This window comes from Etheostoma spectabile, chromosome 12, assembly GCF_008692095.1.
Source record: "Etheostoma spectabile isolate EspeVRDwgs_2016 chromosome 12, UIUC_Espe_1.0, whole genome shotgun sequence".
Lineage (NCBI taxonomy): Eukaryota > Metazoa > Chordata > Actinopteri > Perciformes > Percidae > Etheostoma > Etheostoma spectabile.
The window spans coordinates 23466531-23488846 of NC_045744.1; the positions used below are offsets into that span (position 1 = coordinate 23466531).

The 22316-nt window shown below is 42.1% G+C and overlaps 1 protein-coding gene across 2 annotated transcripts in view; it reads left to right on the forward strand.

The window, feature by feature from the left end:
• The first annotated feature begins 5413 nt into the window (after positions 1-5413).
• The window catches only part of LOC116698872 (solute carrier organic anion transporter family member 5A1), a 65114-nt gene continuing 48211 nt past the window's right edge, over positions 5414-22316 (forward strand). The window contains exons 1-2 of one of the 2 annotated variants that reach the window (XM_032531095.1): positions 5414-5992; positions 6086-6880. In XM_032531095.1, the coding sequence (XP_032386986.1) occupies positions 5914-5992; positions 6086-6880 (874 nt within the window). In that variant the 5' untranslated portion in view covers positions 5414-5913. Of the gene's footprint in view, positions 6881-22316 lie in introns of both variants that reach the window. The other variant, XM_032531094.1, reaches the window with a different exon arrangement.

Sequence of the window (22316 nt, forward strand, 5' to 3'; positions counted from 1 at the left end):
TTCAAAGGGTTTCGTATCCGAAATATTAGATTTCTTTCAACCAAATTGCCCAAAAACAACATGGGTGATTCCATACAACGTTCTTCAGGTAAAATTGATGATTACTTTCATTAAATTTGTTGGGTGTTTAGTTTAATCTCATAGCATTTGAATTATATGAACAGTATGGGGACTTAACTTTGACATCTACCCATCTGAGATACACTCAACATCCTCTGATCTTAACTATTGGTCAAAATAATTCATAATTTCTGCCTTTTTAAGTAAAAACTTGTGTATAGTTTGATATAAATGAGGTTTGTTGATCATGAAGTCCAAGAATAAGTGTAAAACCTGTTATTAAACCAGCTCAGGATTTTAAAAAAAAGCACCAAAAGCTGGAAAAAAGTGACAAATTAATCAGAAAAAATGACAAAAACATGGGAAACGCAAAAAAAGAAATTAAATTTTGACCTGGAAGGACAAGTTAATGATTAAAGGTACAACACAAGGGTTAAGTCACGCACGTGTGTGTGTGTCTCGTTGTGTGTGTGTGTGTGTGTGTCTCGTTGTGTGTGTGTGTGTGTCTCGTTGTGTGTGTGTGTGTGTGTCTCGTTGTGTGTGTCTCGTTGGTGTGTGTCTCGTTGTGTGTGTCTCGTTGTGTGTGTGTGTGTGTCTCGTTGTGTGTGTCTCGTTGTGTGTGTCTCGTTGTGTGTGTGTGTGTGTGTGTGTGTCTCGTTGTGTGTGTGTGTGTGTGTGTGTGTGTGTGTCTCGTTGTGTGTGTGTGTGTGTGTGTGTGTCTCATTGTGTGTGTGTGTCTCGTTGTGTGTGTGTGTCGTTGTGTGTGTGTGTGTGTGTGTGTGTCTCGTTGTGTGTGTGTGTGTGTCTCGTTGTGTGTGTGTGTGTGTGTGTGTGTCGTTGTGTGTGTGTGTGTGTCTCGTGTCAGTGTGTGTTTCTCTCTCCTGTGTGTATGTGTGTGTGTGTGTGTTTCTCTCTCGTGTGTGTGTGTAGTTTTATTGTTTTTGAGAGTCAGCCTCAGCCCCCCCCCCGGTCACGGCTGAGTGAGACTCATCCTGCTGTGACGTACCGATCCCTCCGTGATGAAGCTGATTAGCCGTCATGAATCTCTGAAAACCAAACAGCTGATTAAATATTTCCTCCTGACAGACGGACCGATCTCATCACGTGTCCCAGAGGACGGACTGTCCTCAACTGGAGAGTCTTTATGCATTAACACTACTCTCTAAAATCGTATAATCATCAATGTAATTATTGTCTGATCAGGTTTAAAGCTTCATTTACAGGAGACACGGAGCTCTGGCGCCCTCTAGTGGCAGCAACAAGCAACTACTGGTTCTGGGAAATGACGTCAGGAACACACACTAACACGAGAACAGCCTGATTTTTACTTTAAGTGGTACTTTTACCTTGCGTGTCTGAACAGTTGAGTCAATTCAAACAACTTTATTTGTTTTTTCATCCTGTTGGGATCGGGGTGTGTCGTGTAAAAGCACGAGGAGTAGTTCTGACAAGTAAACACACACAATGTACCATATGTGAATGAAATATCAATGAAAAATAGAGTAAAAGTGCAACAAGAGAAGAGCAGCAGCGTTTGATAATATGTAGAAGAGACATTCTGCAGGCAACATATCAAAGAAAATGATCACGTCTTAAAATATTAAGACGGCCAATATACTCCAGTTACATGCTCATTTGGGAGGTTTATAAAGTGCAGTTCTCAAGTAAATGTATTAAATGTATATTGTATGTTTAAATGATAGTAATGAGGGGGGGGGGGCAGTAGCTCTCAGTCCATGGGGAGTTGGGTTTCGGAACCGGAGGGTCGCTGGTTCAAGTCCCCGTATGGACCAAAGTATGGCGGTGGGCTGGTGGTTGGAGAAGGTGCTCTTGAGCAAGGCATCGAACCTACAAATGCCCCCCCCCCCCCCCCCCCACTCTGACATCTCTCCATTAGTGCATGTATAGGTCCTGAGCATGAGTGTGTGTGTAGTTCAGGCCTGTGTGTAATGTGTGTAATAACAACAGTTATAGTGTAATTTGCAATTTCATCACCTTGTGGGATTGATAAATTATATTTAATATTTAATAATAATTAATAATTTATACAACCCAAAAGGGGAAATTACAATGTTTTCATTCTATTGTTATTACCATAGACCGTTAATATTATTATACTATGTATATATATATATATATATATATATATATATATATATATATATATATATATATATATATATATATATATATATATATATATATATATATATATAATGTACAGTCTATGGTTATTACACACAGGAATTAAACTTAAGTACATACACACTAATGGAGATGTCAGAGTGCCAGGAAGTGGACTGGCACCTCTCCAGCTTCCAGTCCACCACCGGACCTCGGCCCATATGGGGACTTGAACCAGCAACCCTCCCTACACACTGAGCTACTGCCATGTAGAGAGCGTGCTTGCTTGTGGTGAAGCAGTTGAGCGCCTGACTCTAACATTTCTCAGTTTAACCCTTGTGTTGTCTTCCCGTTAACCAGGAACTTGAAAAAAAAATTGTGGTGCTTTTCCCATGTTTTTGTCATTTTCTTCTGATTAATTTGTCACTTTTTCCGGCTTTTTGGTGCTTTTTCGAAAACCTGAGCTGGTTTAATAACAGGTTTTACACTTATTCTCGGAATAAAAAAAATATTCATGGTCAAAAAACCTCATTTATATCAAATTATACACACGTTTTTAGTTAAAAAAGGCAGAAATAATGAATTATTTTGACTAATAGTGAAGATCAGAGGATGTTGAGTGGATCTCAGATGGGTAGATGTTAAAGTTTAGTCCCCATACTGTTTGGAAACCATTAAAAAATAAGAATTCAAATGCTACAAGATTAAATAAAACAACCAAAAAAATCAATGAAAGTAATCACTAATGTCACCTGGAGAACGTAAGGAATCATCCATGTTACTTTGGGGCAATTTGGTTGAAAGAAATCTAATATTTCTGATATGAAAACACGTTGAAACGGGTCAGTTTGACCCGAGGAACAACACCAGGGTTAAATAATCCTTCTTATCTTTGGGTCTGACGTTGCTTCCCTGTCAGCTGTTTGCACATGTTGACTTCTCCACTAGAGGTCCCTCTCCTCATACGGGTTGCATCATCACTACACTTTCCAACCCACATTTGGGGTGAACTGGAGGTCTTAATGGGAGAGTAACATCCTTGCAGCTGGTTCCAACATCTGGGGGAGAGACTGTAACCTGATTGGTGGAGCCTGTTAAAACCATTCTATGTGGACATCGGGACACTTTGCAGCAACAAATGTGCACATAAACTGCTTAAATACTTATTATAAATAGCAGGTTTTTATTCAAATAATCCTTTGAATTTGCTTATGAATTTCTTTTAAATAGCTGTTCGATATTTTGAACTGTCAAAGACTTGGATGAAACGCAAGTATGTTCCTTTTATCATTGTCAAATGTATAATAACAGAACATTTATGACATGATTTTCTGTAGTTGATATTCCTTTTGCTGCATGATTTGATGGTTGTTATGAAATAGTATTGAGTAAAAGTTGACAAATTCCAGCCTGTTGTTATCCATCATCATCCATTCCTTTCATTTTAGTCTAAATAATTCCTAATTTCTGCTTTTCTAACTCAAACATTAGGTATAATTTCCTATAAATGAGGTTTTTTGAACATAAATTCCAAAAATAACTGTAAAACTAAAGTTAATAAGTATGTGTGTCGTAGTGTTAAACATGAAAAAAGTGACAAAACTTTAAAAAAAAAAAAGGGAGTGGGTGTTGAAAAAATGGTCAAAAAGGTAAGAAAAAGTAAAAAAAAGAAAAAAAGCGTCAACAAAATTGACTTAAACCCTATGTGTTTTATTTTGGTATTTCGAAGTGTTTCCGGTGCGTTCTGGGTAATTACCTCCGGCTTGATGCGGTTTCATGAAAAGATATTTTGTAGGTGAGGTTTTTTTTAACATTAACGTGTTTTGTCCGGTTCTAACCGCCTGGCCTCGCGGGGCTCGGGCTATAACTCGGACATGACGGTTTAAAGACCCGTGTCATCGCTTCAGAGTGTCAGGTGAGTAAAGCGCTTTGTCCCCATTGGTGTTGTCGTTGTTTTATCCATCGGCGACCGTTACTCGGCTGGTTAGCTGCAAGCTTACTGCTAGCTTGGATGTTAGCATAGACGGTAAAGGACGACTTCCGGTTCTACCTTTCAAAGTAATACAAGAACTCGACAAAAAAAAGCGACAAAAACGTGGAAAATGCGACATGAACGTCGATAAAAACTCAATGAAATAAAACTGCCAGTTAACAGTTGTTTTGCCCGAGTCAAAATGCTGCACGTGTCGTATAACATACCGCAAAAACGTGTCTGAATGCGTCTTTGTCTAATGGTAAATTCTGCACATAATAAGACGTTAACGTCACTAAAGTCGTCCTTCGTCTGCTTTAAGCAAAGTCCGACCTTGTTAAATGTGACTATTGGTAAATATAGAACCTCAAATCAGTAGTCATCGCCTAGTAAAAGTTTTTAATTAAGTTTTTTTAGATCAGTCATGGGATTCGGCGACATTTCATCATATTTCGTTTGCGTTTATTTGACGCTTTGCAGGATTACTGGGGGCTTACATTTTGAAAAGAATTTGTAGGGAAAATAATGCAACTACACTTTGTTAAAACCCCCCTCCAGTTCGCCATTTCAAAGGCCTAAAAATACGCCTAAAATGTACCACGCATTTTATCGTACAATATACATTGACCACGTTGTTTCCGCGTTGTGATCAATTTCATAAGACGTACGACATATACGGTGATTCAGCACAAACTCTACGACCAATTTGAAACATCGATGGGCTTAGGATTTTGTTTACACACCTCACTAGAATTGGAGAAAATTAAATGTTACGCTTTTATTGTGAAGTACACGTTTCCGGTCTTCCCGTGTAGCTATCTTAGCTTGACGCATTTATTTGTTAAACAGCGACTGCGAGCAGCTGAGCACTGCGGTGTTCTGAGCAGCGCTATCACCGAGGAGCCTGGTGACGGACTTCTCGTTCCACGCTCGTTTTTACTCGACTACCGTCTCCTTTACCGATTATAATTATTATTATTTTCCATACACATCTTCACGGCTTTACACGGAAATCTAATCACTAAATGACAGGCTCGCGCGCCCGCTGGGACGACAGCTGGTGCGGCGATAACGGTTGGAGGTGTTTGGGGCGGGGGGGGGGGGGGTGATGCCCTGACTCTGGGAGGAGAGTTTGGTAGGGAAGAGGAGGAGGGGAGGGGGGGGGGCAACATCATCTGATGTTCCGAAAACAGTGACATTGTAAACTGTGTGATTCTTCATTGGCAGGGTGGTGGTGGTGGTGGTGGGGGGGTGGTGGTGTCAGGGATGTGGCGCACGATCCGCGAGGTCATTTCATCCCTGCCCGCCGTGGAGCAGCAGCAGCAGTGTCCGGAGGAGAGAAGCCATCGAGTGGATATGTTGTGCATCCGCAGGGAGTCCTGAGTCCGGATCCCCCGACTCTGGAGCCCCGCCGCCGGTCGAGCTGAGGAGGCCCGAGCGGTCCCCATCCCGGGACTAGATCGTGGCTGGAGGCACGTGTGCATGACAAGATAAACAGAGGCTGTCCAAGCCCAACGCTGCAGATAAGCAGAAGCTGTGAGTCCACTTTCCCTTGTTGCTTTATTTTGGGCCTCTTTGTGTGCCGGACTGTGTCTGTGGGACTAGATGTGCCCCATTAATAATACATGTAACGGGCAGCAGCCCCTGAACTCTAAATGTAGGCTTGGAACCGGGGGTGGTTTATTCTTCTAAAACCCCTAAAAAAAAAAAAAGAAAAAAAAAAAAGAAAAAAAGAAAGGAGCGATTGACTGGGAATAATGGCGGACCACGAGAAAGCGGAGTCGTCCGAGTCCCTTCGGAAGGAGGACGGGTTTTCCAGCGAGATTGAGGAGCCAGGTACGGACTTGAAATGTAAAAGTTTGCCTATTTTAAATGGAGAGGCGCCTCAAGAGGAGACCTTACTGACTAGTTCTGTGTCCATTACTGCAGAAGAGAGCACAGAATTTATCCAGGTCCCGGGCAAGACGGGGTCCTTTAAGGCCGAGTCCCCCGACGACGACGACGGCGACGGCGGACTACCGGCCCAAGCCGGGGAAGTCGGCGCTGAACAGGCCCAGCTCCTACATGGAAAAACGGAGATCCGTTGGAGTAAGACCGTGGCGCGGAGGAGGCCCCCGGGGTTTTTCGCCTCCAAGCTGGCTCGGATCCGCCTCCCCAGTAGGAAGTACCTGGGGGTCCTCCTGCAGGACTCGCGCTGCTTCCTGTTCTGCATGTGCTACCTGACCTTCATCCAGTCCCTCATGGTGTCGGGGTACCTCAGCAGCGTCATCACCACCATCGAGAAGAGGTACAGCCTGCGGAGCTCCGAGTCCGGCCTCCTGGTCAGCTGCTTCGACATCGGCAGCCTGGTCGTGGTGGTCTTCATCAGCTACTTCGGGGGGCGGGGCCAGAGGCCTCGCTGGCTGGCGGTGGGCGGGGTCTTCATCGCGGTGGGCGCCGCCCTCTTCTCGTTGCCCCACTTCATCTCGCCCCCCTACCAGATCCAGGAGGTGAACTCATCCTCCGGCAACGAGGGCCTGTGCATGAACAGCAACGGCAGCGGCAGGGACCGCGTCGACATCACTTCCTGTCCCCGGGACCAGGAGGGCAACGAGCACAACCTGTACGTGGCGCTGTTCGTCATCGCCCAGATCCTGGTGGGCATGGGGTCCACGCCCATCTACACGCTGGGACCCACCTACCTGGACGACAACGTCAAGAAGGAGAACGCCTCGCTGTATCTCGGTAAGAGCTTGTGTGTGTGTGTGTGTGTGTGTGTGTGTGTGTGTGTGTGTGTGTGTGTGTGGGGTGTGTGTGTGTGTGTGTGTGTGTGCTGCTGCCGACCAATCAGGGACACCGGTTCTGCTGGGATTGGTTTGGGTGAAACCGGCAGGTGTTTTGGTCGCAGGGACTGTTGTTTTTTTGTTTGTATTCTCTGTTTTCCAAGCCACTGACATCCACACCTAGCATGATGCATCGCCTCTAGACTAGACTAGACTAGACTAGACTAGACTAGACTAGACCCCAACCGATACAGGATCGGATTGAAGGATTTGAGGCCGATATCGACACAAATATTTGGTGATTTTAAATTAATTTTTTATGTGACAATTGAACTTCCCCACATTTGACAAGCCGGAACCAGAAGGCTTTGGCTCCATTGGTGGAGATGAGCTCTTGTTCAGCAGCTAGTAGCGGAGGTTAGCGGTGGGGGGGGGGGGGGGGGGGGATTGGGGGGATGTACGCTGTGTGAAAAATGCAACGGATGTCAAGCTTGTTTCCCCCCCCCCCCACAAATGTACATCGGTGGAGCCAGACTAAGCCTAAGCATATAATATGACAACAATAAATTATGAACAATAAATGTCACTGACATTGAAAAACATTGAACACATATTACAAATCTGTATTAAAAACCCACTAAAATACATTATTTGACAATTAATGTGACGATAATGCCGATACTGACACTCTACACGGCCAACAGGATGCTGATACCTGAACATTGCATCCATGTGCGATTGATGATTCTGACATCCCCCCCCCAGTCTCAGGGAGAGGCTTTCCACCAGATGTTTGGGAGCTGGCTGCAGGGACTTGATCCAACAGCCATGCTCTGCGTGCACGCCAGTCCGGTTCCTCCACCCCAAACTGGGAAAAACCATTTATCTGCCAAAAACCTACTGTTGGCACAAAGTTGGAAGCACACTTAAAGATGATTTCTTTGGGTATTTTTCCCGTTTATTTTAGCTTGACATAGACTAGAGAGATGGGGGACGATACGCAGCAAAGGGCCGCAGGTCGGATTCGAAACCCGGGGCCTCTACAGAGGCCTCAGCCCACGTGGGGGGGGGGGACAAGCTCTTGCTGGGAGAGCTGGAGGTCGCCCCTGGAAACCCACTATTGTCTGAAACATCATTGTCTGAAGCTCAAAGACACACTGGTCCGGCGCTGTCAGCAGCTGTAGACAATGTGTGACCGCACACGCGTTCCCCATTGGGGCCGCTGCGTGCGTTTCAGCAGCGTGGCTTAGTTTGAAGATAGGGTGGGACAAAGTATCCATATAAGGGGGGGGGGGATGGGGGGTCACAACCCTTCCCCAATAATCAAAACTGGCCAATAGGGTTGCACAATAAGTCGCAATTTCGTGGAAATTGCAATATGGACTGGTGCAATATCCAAATCGTAGGGGGTGCGCAATATTTGTTAAAGGCAAAATACTGAATGTGTTGAAACTGTCGGTACACGATCCAGATGTGCAGATGATGATCATGATGTACGAGGATTTATGATTTATAGACAGTCTATGGTTCCACAGTAGCGGTCTGCCGTTAGCCTCCACCGGAAAGCTAACGACGCTAGTTTAGCTAACAGCTAATTCGGCTAACCGCTAGCTTGCTGGCAGCTTGATTCAGTCTAAAATAACGTCACTCAAGCTAAACAGCTCCAGCTAAATTAAGACTTTACAGTAACAATAAAGACACGTATTGAGTGATTGTGTTTTAAATGAGCACAAGTAAAGTAGAACTGACGGAACAGCTGCTATTTATTTGAACGGTTATTTTAACTTTTGAGGGTCTTTTACATGCCGTCTCAGCTAGCGGTTAGCCGCATTAGCTGTTAGCTAAACTAACGACGTTAGCTTTCCGGTGGAGGCGAACAGACTTTCTTTAACTGTCTATGGGAACAGATCGTGCAGCGTCGTAAATCCTCGTACATCATGACATCATCATGACATCATCATGATGATGTCATGATATCATCATGATGATATCATGACATCATCATGATGATATCATCATGACATGATGATGATGATGTCATGACATCATCATGATGACGTCATATCATCATGAGATGTCATGTATACATCATGATGATATCACTGACATGATGATGTATGTCATACAATACTCATCATGATGATATCATGATGATGTCATGATGATATCATGACGTCATCATGATGATGTCATGATGTCATCATGATGATAGCATGACGTCATCTGCACATGCGCAGGACGGATCGTGGACCGACAGAAACCGTTCTGTCGTGGTGCTGCAGAGACTACGTGACTATAGTGCATTTTTATTTGTGTTTCAATGAAAATGATGATCCAATCAACATCGTGAATCATATCTCAATCGCAACATCGGTCAAAATAATCGCAATTTTGCATTTTCCTCTTATTGTGCAGCCCTACTGGCCAGTGCAACCCCCCCCCCAAAAAAAAACAAAAACCTAATATAATTTTCTTGACATAAATAAAGACATTAGCACCATAAATTGATGCATAAAAATTCACCAAAATGCAGAAAATGAAGAGTTTGACGCTTACATTTAAATTTGGCTCAAAAGTGGAGATCTCAACTACCTTTTCTTCCTATCTTTTTTTGGCCTAATCTTACTTTTACTCGACTTTTTATTTTGTGTATTATGCTTCTTTATACATTTAGTGACATTTATATTTTACTTTTTTTATTTATTTTGCCCTATATTTGACCGTGAGCACCTGCAACTTAACAATCACAGATGAGAGGATGACTAGCAGGTTGAAGTTACTGAGTAGGACTGAGTTTTCTGCTAAAAGGCACATCAGCAGCAGAGAGTTCCTGTAGTCCCGTGCTTGTCACCGCCGTGTACATGATGTCGGACATCGCTCTGCAGCTGAATCGATGGTGTGACCTGTTGAACCCCCCCCCCCCCTTTCCCTTTCACATGCTTCCTCAGACGTTCTCGCCCCAGTGGACTCAAACAAGGTCCAGCCTAATTAAACCAACAAGTAAGAGCCGGGTTATGAAAGAGATGGTGGGAGGGCGGGGGGGCGGGGTGGGGGGGGGGGGGGGGAAGGTCTTATGTGCATTCCTGTCCTTGATGGCAGTGAAAGTCCCGCTGAGGCCCGGCGTTGGTCCGAGACCCTTTTTTTTGTTTTTTCTTTCTTTTCTTTTGTTTTTTTAAAAGAGAGAGGCTTTGACCAGTGCAGCAGCCGGTTGGTGGTACGATGTCCCCTGGAATGGGACGGGACAGGGAAGGGGACAGGGAAGGGGACAGGGAAGTGGACAGTCAAGGGGACAGTGAAGTGGACAGTGAAGTGGACAGTGAAGTGGACAGTGAAGGGGACAGTGAAGTGGACAGTGAAGTGGACAGTGATGTGGACAGGGAAGTGGACAGTGGAGGGGACAGGGAAGCGGACAGGGAGGGAGACAGGGAGGGGGTCAGTGATGTGGACAGGGAAGTGAACAGTGGAGGGGACAGTGGAGGGGACAGTGGAGGGGACAGTGAAGTGAACAGGGAAGCGGACAGGGAGGGAGACAGGGAGGTGGACAGGGAGGTGGACAGGGAAGGGGACAGTGAAGTGGACAGTGATATGGACAGTGAAATGGACAGGGAAGTGGACAGGGAAGTGGACAGTGAAGTGGACAGGCAAGCGGACAGTGGAGGGGACAGTGAAGTGGACAGGGAAGGGGGATTGGACACGTTCCAGGTTGTAGAGTAGAAATTACTGAATGATTTTGAGGAATAAGTTTAGAAATGTTCCCGTCTCTGGCTGCACTTTGCCAAATGTTGGATCCCTTTGGTCCTAAGGTGGAAAATACATCTGCATGAATAAATAAATAAATAAATAAATAAATAAATAAATAAATAAAAAGAAACTATGAAGTCCCGTATACAGTACGCCGCACGGCCAAAAGTATGTGGACACCCACATTTTTTTCTATTGTGATTTTCATGCACTGAAAAAGTCTTCTTTAGCAACATGTTAAGGAGTGCAGAAGAACTTTTAATTATAATTTATCAACAAAAATACAAATCAACTCAGCTGCAAAGGCTTATCGAAGGTTCGATTAGTGGTCAACTGTTCAATCAATCGCCAAGTATTTTGATAATTGATAAAATTGTTTTGAGTTATTTTTGTTTTGTTTTACATATTCTCTAAATCCAGCTTCCTAAATGGGAAGATTTTCTAGTTTCTTCTCTCCTCTGTGACCATGAACTGACGTCATCTTGGGCTTTAGGGAAACAATGATTGAAAAGTTTCCCCATTTTCTGACATTACATAGGCCAAACAGCTAATAGAATAGATTAGAATACACTTTATTGTCCCCAAGGTAGTGGGGGGGGGGGTGGTTGTCTTGGACATAGTGCTACAATCTAGCATAGACAGCATGAACATGTAATGGAAAACCCATTCTAAAAATCAACATATACATAAAATCAACATGAACATATGTGTCGTAGGACACATGGGACAGCACATACGACGCAACATCCTGAGATTGAACTACTACTAATTAACCTTTTTTTTTAATATGATCTTTGGATTGTTGTTGGACACAAGATCTGCTCCACGAGCCGTTTTGGCGAGGAACCAAAAAAGTGGTTTTCTGTCGGTCGAGACCCAGTCCACCACTTCACTCTGGTGTTCGGTTGCTTTTGTGACTGCTGAATGAAAATAGTTGTTTCCCGGACTTAACGGGCGAGGGCCAGCAGCGGCATACTGTCGGGCTGCTGAAACATGTCGATGTGGTCGTTGGGTTTAATGGAAACTGACAGCTTCTCCAGCCACTGGAATGAGGCCGCTGGCCATTAAAACACCGTCACAGTCGAGTCCAGTTACCTAAAAAAAAAAAAAAAAAACAGCTAACGGCTGCCAGTTTGATGCTGGGAAATGTTGCGTGATAGTTTAGTTGCACTCAGTAGACCCAAACAGAATCTGCAGATTTTTGTTATTTGAGCGGTGATCCAAAATGTAAAACGGCAGAATATAGCGGTGTGTTTTCACATTGTTTGTCTTTTGTGGAAATTCTGCAGAATTCGGGCTCTCCAGATTCTGTGTTGCCCTTTTTTTAATCCGTTACCTATTTTAACCTATTTCTTGCCATGATGTAAAATTGACTTTATATCATTTAATGTATTCCTTATTGCTTCACTTTGGTGTTTCGTGACAACATAGAACGTAAATGGACTTTTTAGCCAAACGGCACAAATTTCAAATATTTAACAGTCTTGGAAAGCCGAAAGAATGTCGAAATATTGCAAGAAAAAAAAGAGGCCCCCCCCGTGGTTTAATAGCAGCCGGCTGGAGAATTAGTGCCACCAACTGTTAATCTTTAACTCCTAGTACTCGCGTAACAGTAGTGGATTTAACAACCCATGCATTTACATGTTCTGTTGCAGATTATCGGACCGCTGTACAACATTTGTGTAATTGTCAGTTGAGTAAACCTGCTCAAGAGGGAGCATAAAAAGGGTGCTTGAAAGATCTTTAGATGCAATTTGTTCAAAGTAGCTTGTATGTGTTTTAAAATGCCACTCTCTCCTTCTCTTTTGCCTCAGTTGAGATCTACAGTGTCTGATATTGTCCCTGAAGGGTGCACAAAGGGATGAGTGGACACAGATAGGCATCTTATGCTACTGAGCCTACTTGGGTTACGATGCTAGTGGTAGAACATGAGATGAGCGGAGGCAGATGATGTCTTTAGTAAATCTGCAGCTGGATGTGGATTCAGCAGGATTTCTACATAGATAGACCACTGCCGTTTTCATTCATCCCACTGCTTTGTCATTGCAGACACTTTTAAAAACACGGATTAATCAAGGGAATTTCCTGTCACAGCATTGTGTTAAACGTGAACTTAAATCACTCGGTACCATTTGTCTCGCCATCCCTTCTCAGATCAAAGGTGTCTTCTGGTTTGTCTCAGCTGCTAATTGAGATGGAGAGCCCAAGTGGGAGGGTGGTAGGGCTGTGCAATTAATTGAATTTCGGTTTCGGTTTTGATTTCGGCTCCCAACGATTACCAAAATAGTACAGTCGAGTAAAAACGATTATTTTGCCATGTTCTGTTTTGTAATTTCCTCTGTGTGTCTGAATGGCGCACGCGCACACACGTCATGCGCACATCCGCACGTCCCGAAGCCAAACGCTTTCAGCCTACACGGTCAGGGAGGCAGGTCGCGGCATGCACCCGCTGGAATTTAAAACTAGCGAGAGTAAAGATGGCAGAAGGGAGGGCAGCCACAGCAAGCGTTTGGTAAGCAAAAAAGGCAAAAAACCAACTCCATTGTCTGGGAACAGTATTCCGCTACAAGTTCCTCTTCAGAGAGGTCTTTAGTACAAGTTCCTCTCCAGAGAGGGTCTGTAGTACAAGTTCCTCTCAGAGAGGGTCTTTAGTACAAGTTCCTCTTCAGAGAGGTCTGTAGTACAAGTTCCTCTTCAGAGAGGGTCTTAGTACAAGTTCCTCGCCAGAGAAGGTCTGTAGTACAAGTTCCTCTTCAGAGAGGGCTTAGTACAGTTCCTCTTCAGAGAGGGTCTGTAGTACAAGTTCCTCTTCAGAGAGGGTCTGTAGTCCAAGTTCCTCTTCAGAGAGGGTCTGTAGTACAAGTTCCTCTCCAGAGAGGGTCTGTAGTACAAGTTCCTCTTCAGAGAGGATCTGTAGTACAAGTTCCTCTTCAGAGAGGGTCTTTAGTACAAGTTCCTCTTCAGAGAGGGTCTGTAGTACAAGTTCCTCTTCAGAGAGGGTCTTTAGTACAAGTTCCTCTTCAGAGAGGGTCTTAGTACAAGTTCCTCTCAGAGAGGGTCTTAGTACAAGTTCTCTCAGAGGGGTCTTTAGTACAAGTTCCTCTCCAGAGAGGGTCTGTAGTACAAGTTCCTCTCCAGAGAGGGTCTGTAGTACAAGTTCCTCTCCAGAGAGGGTCTGTAGTCCAAGTTCCTCTCCAGAAAGGGTCTGTAGTCCAAGTTCCTCTCCAGAGAGGGTCTGTAGTCCAAGTTCCTCTTCAGAGAGGGTCTGTAGTACAAGTTCCTCTTCAGAGAGGGTCTGTAGTACAAGTTCCTCTTCAGAGAGGATCTGTAGTACAAGTTCCTCTTCAGAGAGGGTCTTTAGTACAAGTTCCTCTCCAGAGAGGGTCTTTAGTACAAGTTCCTCTTCAGAGAGGGTCTTTAGTACAAGTTCCTCTCCAGAGAGGGTCTTTAGTACAAGTTCCTCTCCAGAGAGGGTCTGTAGTACAAGTTCCTCTTCAGAGAGGGTCTTAGTACAAGTTCCTCTTCAGAGAGGGTCTTTAGTACAAGTTCCTCTTCAGAGAGGGTCTGTAGTACAAGTTCCTCTTCAGAGAGGGTCTGTAGTACAAGTTCCTCTCCAGAGAGGGTCTGTAGTCCAAGTTCCTCTCCAGAGAGGGTCTTTAGTACAAGTGGAAACATTGTCACCTGCTTGCGTTCATCTCTTAAACCAGATCATGTTAACAGATTGGTGTTTCTGGCTAGAAACATTTAAGAGATTATTTTAGCAACCCTACTAACATGGTGACTTAAATCCTTTAGTTGTCTCTAGTTAACTTATTAGCTGTTAATATTTTATATTTTATATTCCTGGATTGAGTTGCTGGAATTTGTTTATATCTTGCCAAAATGTTGCCTACTTGTTTGAAAGAGATTGTGGAAGTAAATACAGGGAATAAATACTTTTATACTTTGATTTGAAATTTATATTTATATTTATTTTAATAGTTCAAAAAGTACAATAAATGTCCAATGTTTTACGAATTGTTGAAAGGTGTCTTTTTATAATAAATGCAACACGTTTCCAAAGTCATGTGAAATAATCGTGTTACATAATCGTGATTTCAATATCGACCAAAATAATCGTGATTTATGATTTTTTCCCAAAATCGAGCAGCCCTAGAGGGTGGTTTAAACAGATGGCCATGCCCACTGGGAACGCTGCCAGCCTAGCAGCAACCCAATGCAACGTATTCTGTTCGGGTCCCGCCCGGCCTGGAATAGTAAGAACTTTGGACGTCACTCCGGGGTAAAGATGGGGTTTATCCCTTTGTTATGAAACGGGGAATCCAACTCAACACAAGCCCATATTTGCAGACATCTGCCGCTACTGATTGGTAGGGGGGTGCAAAAACATCGATTCACATTTGTATTGCAATTCAAGCTCTACAGATTCAAAATAGATTCAAATTTGTGTAAAAAAAAAAAAAAAAAAATTTTTTGTAATGGCGTGTATACTATCACATGGGAAAAGTACATTTACATACTGTGAATCGTTTTTTAATTGAAAATTGTGTTTAAATTGAAAATCGATTATTTTTTTTATTGAATCTTGAGCCTAAAAATCCACATTGAATCATGACGTTTTCTGACTTTTACACCCCTGCTGATTCAGGTAGAACGGAGCCTGTCGGGGACAAAACGAGCACTTTTGTGGAGGTAAATACAAGATTAAAATAATGGATTCACCCATTTTACAACATGTCTTTTTTACAACAGCTAGTGCAAGCTGGTTTTGGCCTTTCCACCAGGTGTTGGAACCTGTCTGTAGAGATTTGCTCCCATTCAGAGACTAGAGCACCAGTGAGGTCCAGCACTGATGTTGGGCTCACAGTTTGTCAAATTATGAGAGGTAAAGTCAGCGAACGTCCTACGTTTTGTGGCATTGCCACACTGTTTTTTTCCCCAGTATGGGTGCAGGCAGACTTGCTGTCTGCTGGAGAACAAACAATCTGGTCCATTTCTGGCTCGGCTTTGCGTTAGCCTACATATGAGATCATGCCCAAAGGCGAGCCAGACATCCATTGGAATAATTCAGCACAATATTGCTTTGTAACCCCAATAAGAGATGCTCTGTTTGGCTCCCATGTCCCATCAGGACACACGCTGCAGCTACTTGAAATTTGAATATGCCAGCTCACAGATGCATTATGGTCCAACAGCGCGTGATTGGCACGCTTTTACACGTTACTGCATATGCAACCAGAGACCTCTGTATTTTGGGTTAATGTGTTTTTATGGCTAGGCTATAGGTTATAATTAAGAGTCAATTAAATGATACACAGTTCTAACCACCACCACCCTTTTTCTGGATAAGATATAAAGTCACGTTACACTCCTGTTTTCTCAGAGAATATAATCAAGGGTTTTTAAAACCCAGCTATCAAGTTGGGCTGTGTTAAGCGTCTGTGAGAAGCTTTATCTGAGTGATAAACAACCAAATGGTCCCTCCTTTAATCAGCCTGGCGTTGTGTTCCTGCAAGCTGTTTCCTGTTTGGGTGGGGAAGTTATTTTGTGTTATTTCTGACCCCCCTAACATCGACACCGAGGCTATTAATGGTTTCTGTGTGCGGTTAACTTCATGTTTACATGTCAATTTTGAGATTCAGTGGCCTAACCTTTTCCGCTGTCTCAGTCTCATCCGTGCTGCCGTTTTCTGTGGCTGGATTTGAAAGATTTTGTAGTTTTTCTAGCTTATTACTGCCCACAAAGCTCTGATTGGTCGGGGGGTGGAAAAACATCGATTCACATTATTGTATCACGATTCAAGCTCTACAGATTCAAAATAGATTCATATTTGTATTTAAAATTATTTTTTTTGTAATGGCGTGTATACTATCACATGGGAAAAGTAACTACATTTACATACTGTGAATCTTTTTTTTTATTATTGAAAATTGTTTATAAATTGAAAATCGATTTTTTTTTTTTTTTTTTTTTTATTGAATCTTGAGCCTAAAAATCGATATTGAATGTGAAATTTTCTTAATTCTACACCCCTGCTTATTCAGGTAGTAGTCAACGAGAACTGAGCCAGTTGCGACAAAACGAGCACTTTTGTGAAGGTAAATATAAGCTTAAAATAATATATTAACATGTTTTCTGCAATGGAAGTCTATGGGAAAATCAGCTCGAGCTGCATTTTGCTCCCCAAAAATACACAACCTGCAAACCGAGGACTAGAAACACTGTCATGAATTAAGGACTCTAAGCATTCAACATTTTCTCTCCTGTTGACGAGCTACACAGCAGCCAAACCTGTCGTGAGGTCTGGTTATCGTGTTCCCTGGTTTATCGGGGGAACGGTTTCTGTTCACAAATATTGATCAAGCCGTGCTCAGCGATGGGACGTGAGTGGTAGCGCCGTCTTTACGCCACTCGGTTTAATTCACACGGCTTTTATCGACCGACGCGAGGAGACGATGAAATGAGAAATGAGCTGCGAACAGTTAAATCGAGGCACATAAACAGACGAGTTAGTGGTTCCGACACCTCCCGGGGTCACTAATAGCATATTGTTGTGTATGCACTCACGGTGTTGCCGGGTACTTTGGATAAAAGCTTTTTACCAAAGGGTCTATCTTTTTTGTTATGACATTAAAATCTATAAGGTCGTAAAATCCATTGGTTGTACTTGCACGTGCTGCTGTAATTCTTGGCTTTGCACGGCAGTCTGAGATGTTATTTTATGATCAATTTCAGCTAAAAGAAAAAAACCCATATGTGCTTAAATAATTGGCCAATTAATGGATTAGTCAGTCAACGTGGATTCATCCAAAACAATTTCAATAATTAAATGTTCGTCATTAATTAAGCAACAATGCTGAACAACAGATCCATCTTGAGCTGGTTGTCTGTAAACCTGAGAGGCCAGCAGACATTACACGTTCATCTACAGTAGAAGTGGAAGCAGGTAGAGACAAAAACACAGTTCCTATCAGCTTATAGAGCAATTTCCTCCTTCATTGTCAACTTTTCATGTCAATCAACTGTACAATTTGTGTGATATTTTGGCTTTTGTACCAGGTGAAGAAAGGTGGACAGAAATGTACGTTATACTGACTGACTTTTGAGCCTTTAATTCAATTCAATTTTATTTATAGTATCAATTCATAACAAGAGTTACCTCAAGACACTTTACAGATAGAGAAGGTCTAGACCACACTCTATAATTTACAAGGACCCAACAGTTCCAGTAGTTTTAACTTTAACTTTACATGACTCAACTTCTAGTCCTTGCAGGTTTGCATCTCCCGAGTGTACAGGGAGCGTATGTAGGTTAAAAGATGGAATTGATGAGATTGATGTTGTTAATTTGGCCTTGTATGTTGGTGTTGAGCTCAGTGCTGGGACACTATGGACTTTTTATCTTACCGTGGTTGAAAAGCAAGAAAGTCCGGCGCTATCACGGTGTAACGCAATCCCGAACAAGGTAAATTGGAGCGAGAATGGCAGGGTGCTTTAGGTGAGTGACGTCGGAGAGCGAGTGGTGCGAGTGTCGCTGTGAGGATGAGAGAGGAAGGGGAAAAAGAGTTGGCGAAGTTGATGTAAAGTCAGTTAAAAGTGAACTTTGTGATCCACCAGGAACTGTAGGAGTGGAAGGTTGTTTATTGCGTTTCCTAACTAGTGTAACAAGAAAACGAGATTAAAACAAAGGATTCTTGTTGAAATTTGTCGATTGCTTCGCAGCATTTCATTATTAAAAACATCAGAAGCACACCACAGTGAATAAAAAGAACAGGATGACTGAGAATTGTTTCAAATATAGTAATATAGAATATATTGAATGTGCACTTTGTTACTGTACGTTCATTTTTCGCATATCTGTACTGTACTTAAGTAGAATCAATAGTGCATACTTTTGACTTTCACTTTGCTGCATTTTGCATCAGTTATCTATACTTTATGGTAAAGTAAAGCTGGTGAGCACAATTAAATTAACCTAACACTAACTTAATTAAAATGCCACAGCCCATGCTGTTTTCTTTGTTTGTTTTTTAATTATTAGAATATAGAAATTAAGAGAATAAATCGATATGCAAGTACTTTTTACTTTTAAAACTACATTTAGAATCAGGTACTTTTCACTTTTACTTAGAGCAACACTGGAGAACCTTTTGTACCTTTTTATTTAAAATAATGTTTTCAAAATCATTTCAGTGGTTCATCAACTCGTAACAGGGTGAACTGCACCTCTGCTTTCACTTTGCAGCTCTCTACCGGCTATAACCGCACCATGCAGGTTTGCCAGATCAGGTAGTGGATCTGTAGTTCCACTGAGCATCTGTAGTTCCAATGAGCATCTGTAGTTCCACTGAGCATCTGTAGTTCCACTGAGGATCTGTAGTTCCACTGAGCATCTGTAGTTCCACTGAGCATCTGTAGTTCCACTGAGCATCTGTAGTTCCACTGAGCATCTGTAGTTCCAATGAGCATCTGTAGTTCCAATGAGCATCTGTAGTTCCACTGAGCATCTGTAGTTCCAATGAGCATCTGTAGTTCCACTGAGGATCTGTAGTTCCACTGAGCATCTGTAGTTCCACTGAGCATCTGTAGTTCCACTGAGCATCTGTAGTTCCAATGAGCATCTGTAGTTCCAATGAGACGTAATGGGACAATTCTGCTTCCAACCTGTAGGGGGACCAAAGCGGGATAAGTTCCCTGGTGTTGCTTTAAGTAGGGTTGTCATTGTGGTACTTTTACTAAAGTGATATTTCTCTGGTTATTTGTACTTTTACTACTAAGTACTGAGATTTAGTACGTCCTCCACCACTGAGAGGAACAGTTAAACCCATTAAAGGGAGTTTTAGGTTGCTTTCAGCCATTTTTCAATGCTACTAGTGCAGGAAGCCTGTTCACAGATTTCATGGAGGCAGTTTAGGCGGTTTTCTTTACATTTTCCTTAGTAATCAGTTATTATTATAATTATAAGGGTTGCACCACTATTAGATTTTTCACACAACTATTCTTATCATGATGTCTGGCTACGTTTACATGCACTTTATATTCCGGGTTTTGCCCTTTTATTCAGAAAAAGACAATATTCCCACTAAGTTTTTCACATGGTTAATGAAAGAGAATGTAACATCAATATTCCCGTTTACATGCAGCCGTGCAAAAATGGGATTTTTAAAAAAGTTTTCCTTGGATTTCTTCGACCGTGCGAATACAGCGTCCCACTTTTAAAAGGTCAGCGTTGTTGCAATGTTTGGGAAAAGTTCCCTGGTTTTGCTTTAAGTAGGGTTGTCATTGTGGTACTTTTACTAAAGTGAATATTTCTCTGGTTATTTGTACTTAGAAGTACTGAGATTTAGTACGTCCTCCACCACTGAGAGGAACAGTTAAACCCATTAAAGGGAGTTTTAGGTTGCTTTCAGCCATTTTTCAATGCTACTAGTGCAGGAAGCCTGTTCACAGATTTCATGGAGGCAGGGAGTCTGATGGCGGTGCTGGACGCCCATTGGGAAGTTGCAATGAGACAGTGCTGTGTCATTTACGCTTTAAAAAAATAATCGCTCCAAATCGTGATCGCGATTAAAAATTTGATTATTTGTGCAGCCCTAATACAGTATTAATATAGTATAATAGAAACGCGCTACAAGAATACATACCAATTTCATATTAGCCTAAAGGATATAAAGGCTATTACACCAGTGTTGTCTAAACTTAGAAGTGTATCTACAGCAGCTTTTCAGAGGCTTGACTAGGGCTTTAATTATGTGGTTCTCTGACTTGTCAACAACATATGAAACTAAACATCCGTTGTCTTAACCCTTGTATGGTATTCGGGTCAACTTGACCCATTTCAAAATTTTTACAAGAAGAAAAATGGTACAAGTACATTTTTTTGTACCTGAAAACCAACGTCCTTACCTTTTTTTCAGTGATCAACATGTATTCCTGACTTAATTCAGAAATTCTTTTCTGGATATGACCTTTCAAAGATAATAATGATCACATAGTGGATTTTTAACATGAATTATAACCTTATGACAAAAACCGAATCACATTTCCATTTTTAAATGTGTGCTAGTAGAGACTGATTGCATTCCCTAAACATAGATGTCACATGCTTTGTAATCTATTAACAAATATTGTCTTTATCTCAATTTCAAACGATTGAGTTAATGACAATATTTGTTAATAGATTATGAAGTGACTTCTTATTTCAGAATTCTTTTAAAAACCAAAATAAGTCTGATAGGATACGAGAGTTTCCCGGTGGTGGAGACAACACCAGGGTCAATAGAGCTTAGGTTGTCACCCCAACGACGACATCTATGGACTATTTCCAATTTATGTTATATTACACTGACTGTGATGTTTCCAGATGTTTGACATCAGGACGATGAGCTGACAGAACTGACCAGCTGAGCGTTGTCCAATCAGAAGGGACCCACCTCGGGGACGTTTAGCGTGAAGCTGCTGGTTTAACAGCCGACTCTGAAGAAAGCCAACGCTTTGACGAGAAACTCCATCAACACAACCGCATGTGGAGTTAAACTGGACGGGCCCAAAAACCTCTGAATAGTTCAACTAGTCGTTAAACTGCAATGTGAGCCAACGGGGGGAATGGGGGGGGGGGGGGGGGGGGGGGGGTGGCTTTATGTCTGCAAGATCATTTAAAAGGCAACCGCATCTACATTGTGATTCTGTCCTAAATCTGATACTTTGGCGGCAGAAAGTGCCATAGCGGGCCGCCACTACAAAAATCAACATAGAGGAAATATACTATATATATATATATATATATATATATATATATATATATATATATACACTACCGTTCAAAAGTTTGGGGTCACATTGAAATGTCCTTATTTTTGAAGGAAAAGCACTGTACTTTTCAATGAAGATAACTTTAAACTAGTCTTAACTTTGAAGAAATCCACTCTATACATTGCTAATGTGGTAAATGACTATTCTAGCTGCAAATGTCTGGTTTTTGGTGCAATATCTCCATAGGTGTATAGAGGCCCATTTCCAGCAACTATCACTCCAGTGTTCTTATGGTACAATGTGTTTGCTCATTGGCTCAGAAGGCTAATTGATGATTAGAAAACCCTTGTGCAATCATGTTCACACATCTGAAAACAGTTTAGGTCGTTACAGAAGCTACAAAACTGATTTTTCCAGATTACCTCAACAAATTAACCGCTAGAATGCCGAAGGTCTGCAATGCTGTAATTGCTGCAAATGGAGGATTCTTTGACGAAAGCAAAGTTTGATGTAAAAAAAAAAATCTTATTTCAAATACAAATCATTATTTCTAACCTTGTCAATGTCTTGACTCTATTTTCTATTCATTTCACAACGTATGGTGGTGAATAAGTGTGACTTTTCAGGAAAACACAAAATTGTTTGGGTGACCCCAAACTTTTGAACGGTAGTGTGTGTGTGTATATATATATATATATATATATATACAACCTAACCCAATCCACCCTTCTCTAAGTTCATCTGCAGAGATGTTTAAATATACTTTTGAAGCACTGAACTGCTATATTATGTAAACTTGTCACATTCTCTTGAATATATTTGCATAAAGGCTGTGGATGTAAACCGATTGATTGATGTTATTGATTGCCATAATTTTAGATAATTGCCTAAAACTCGCAGCAGAT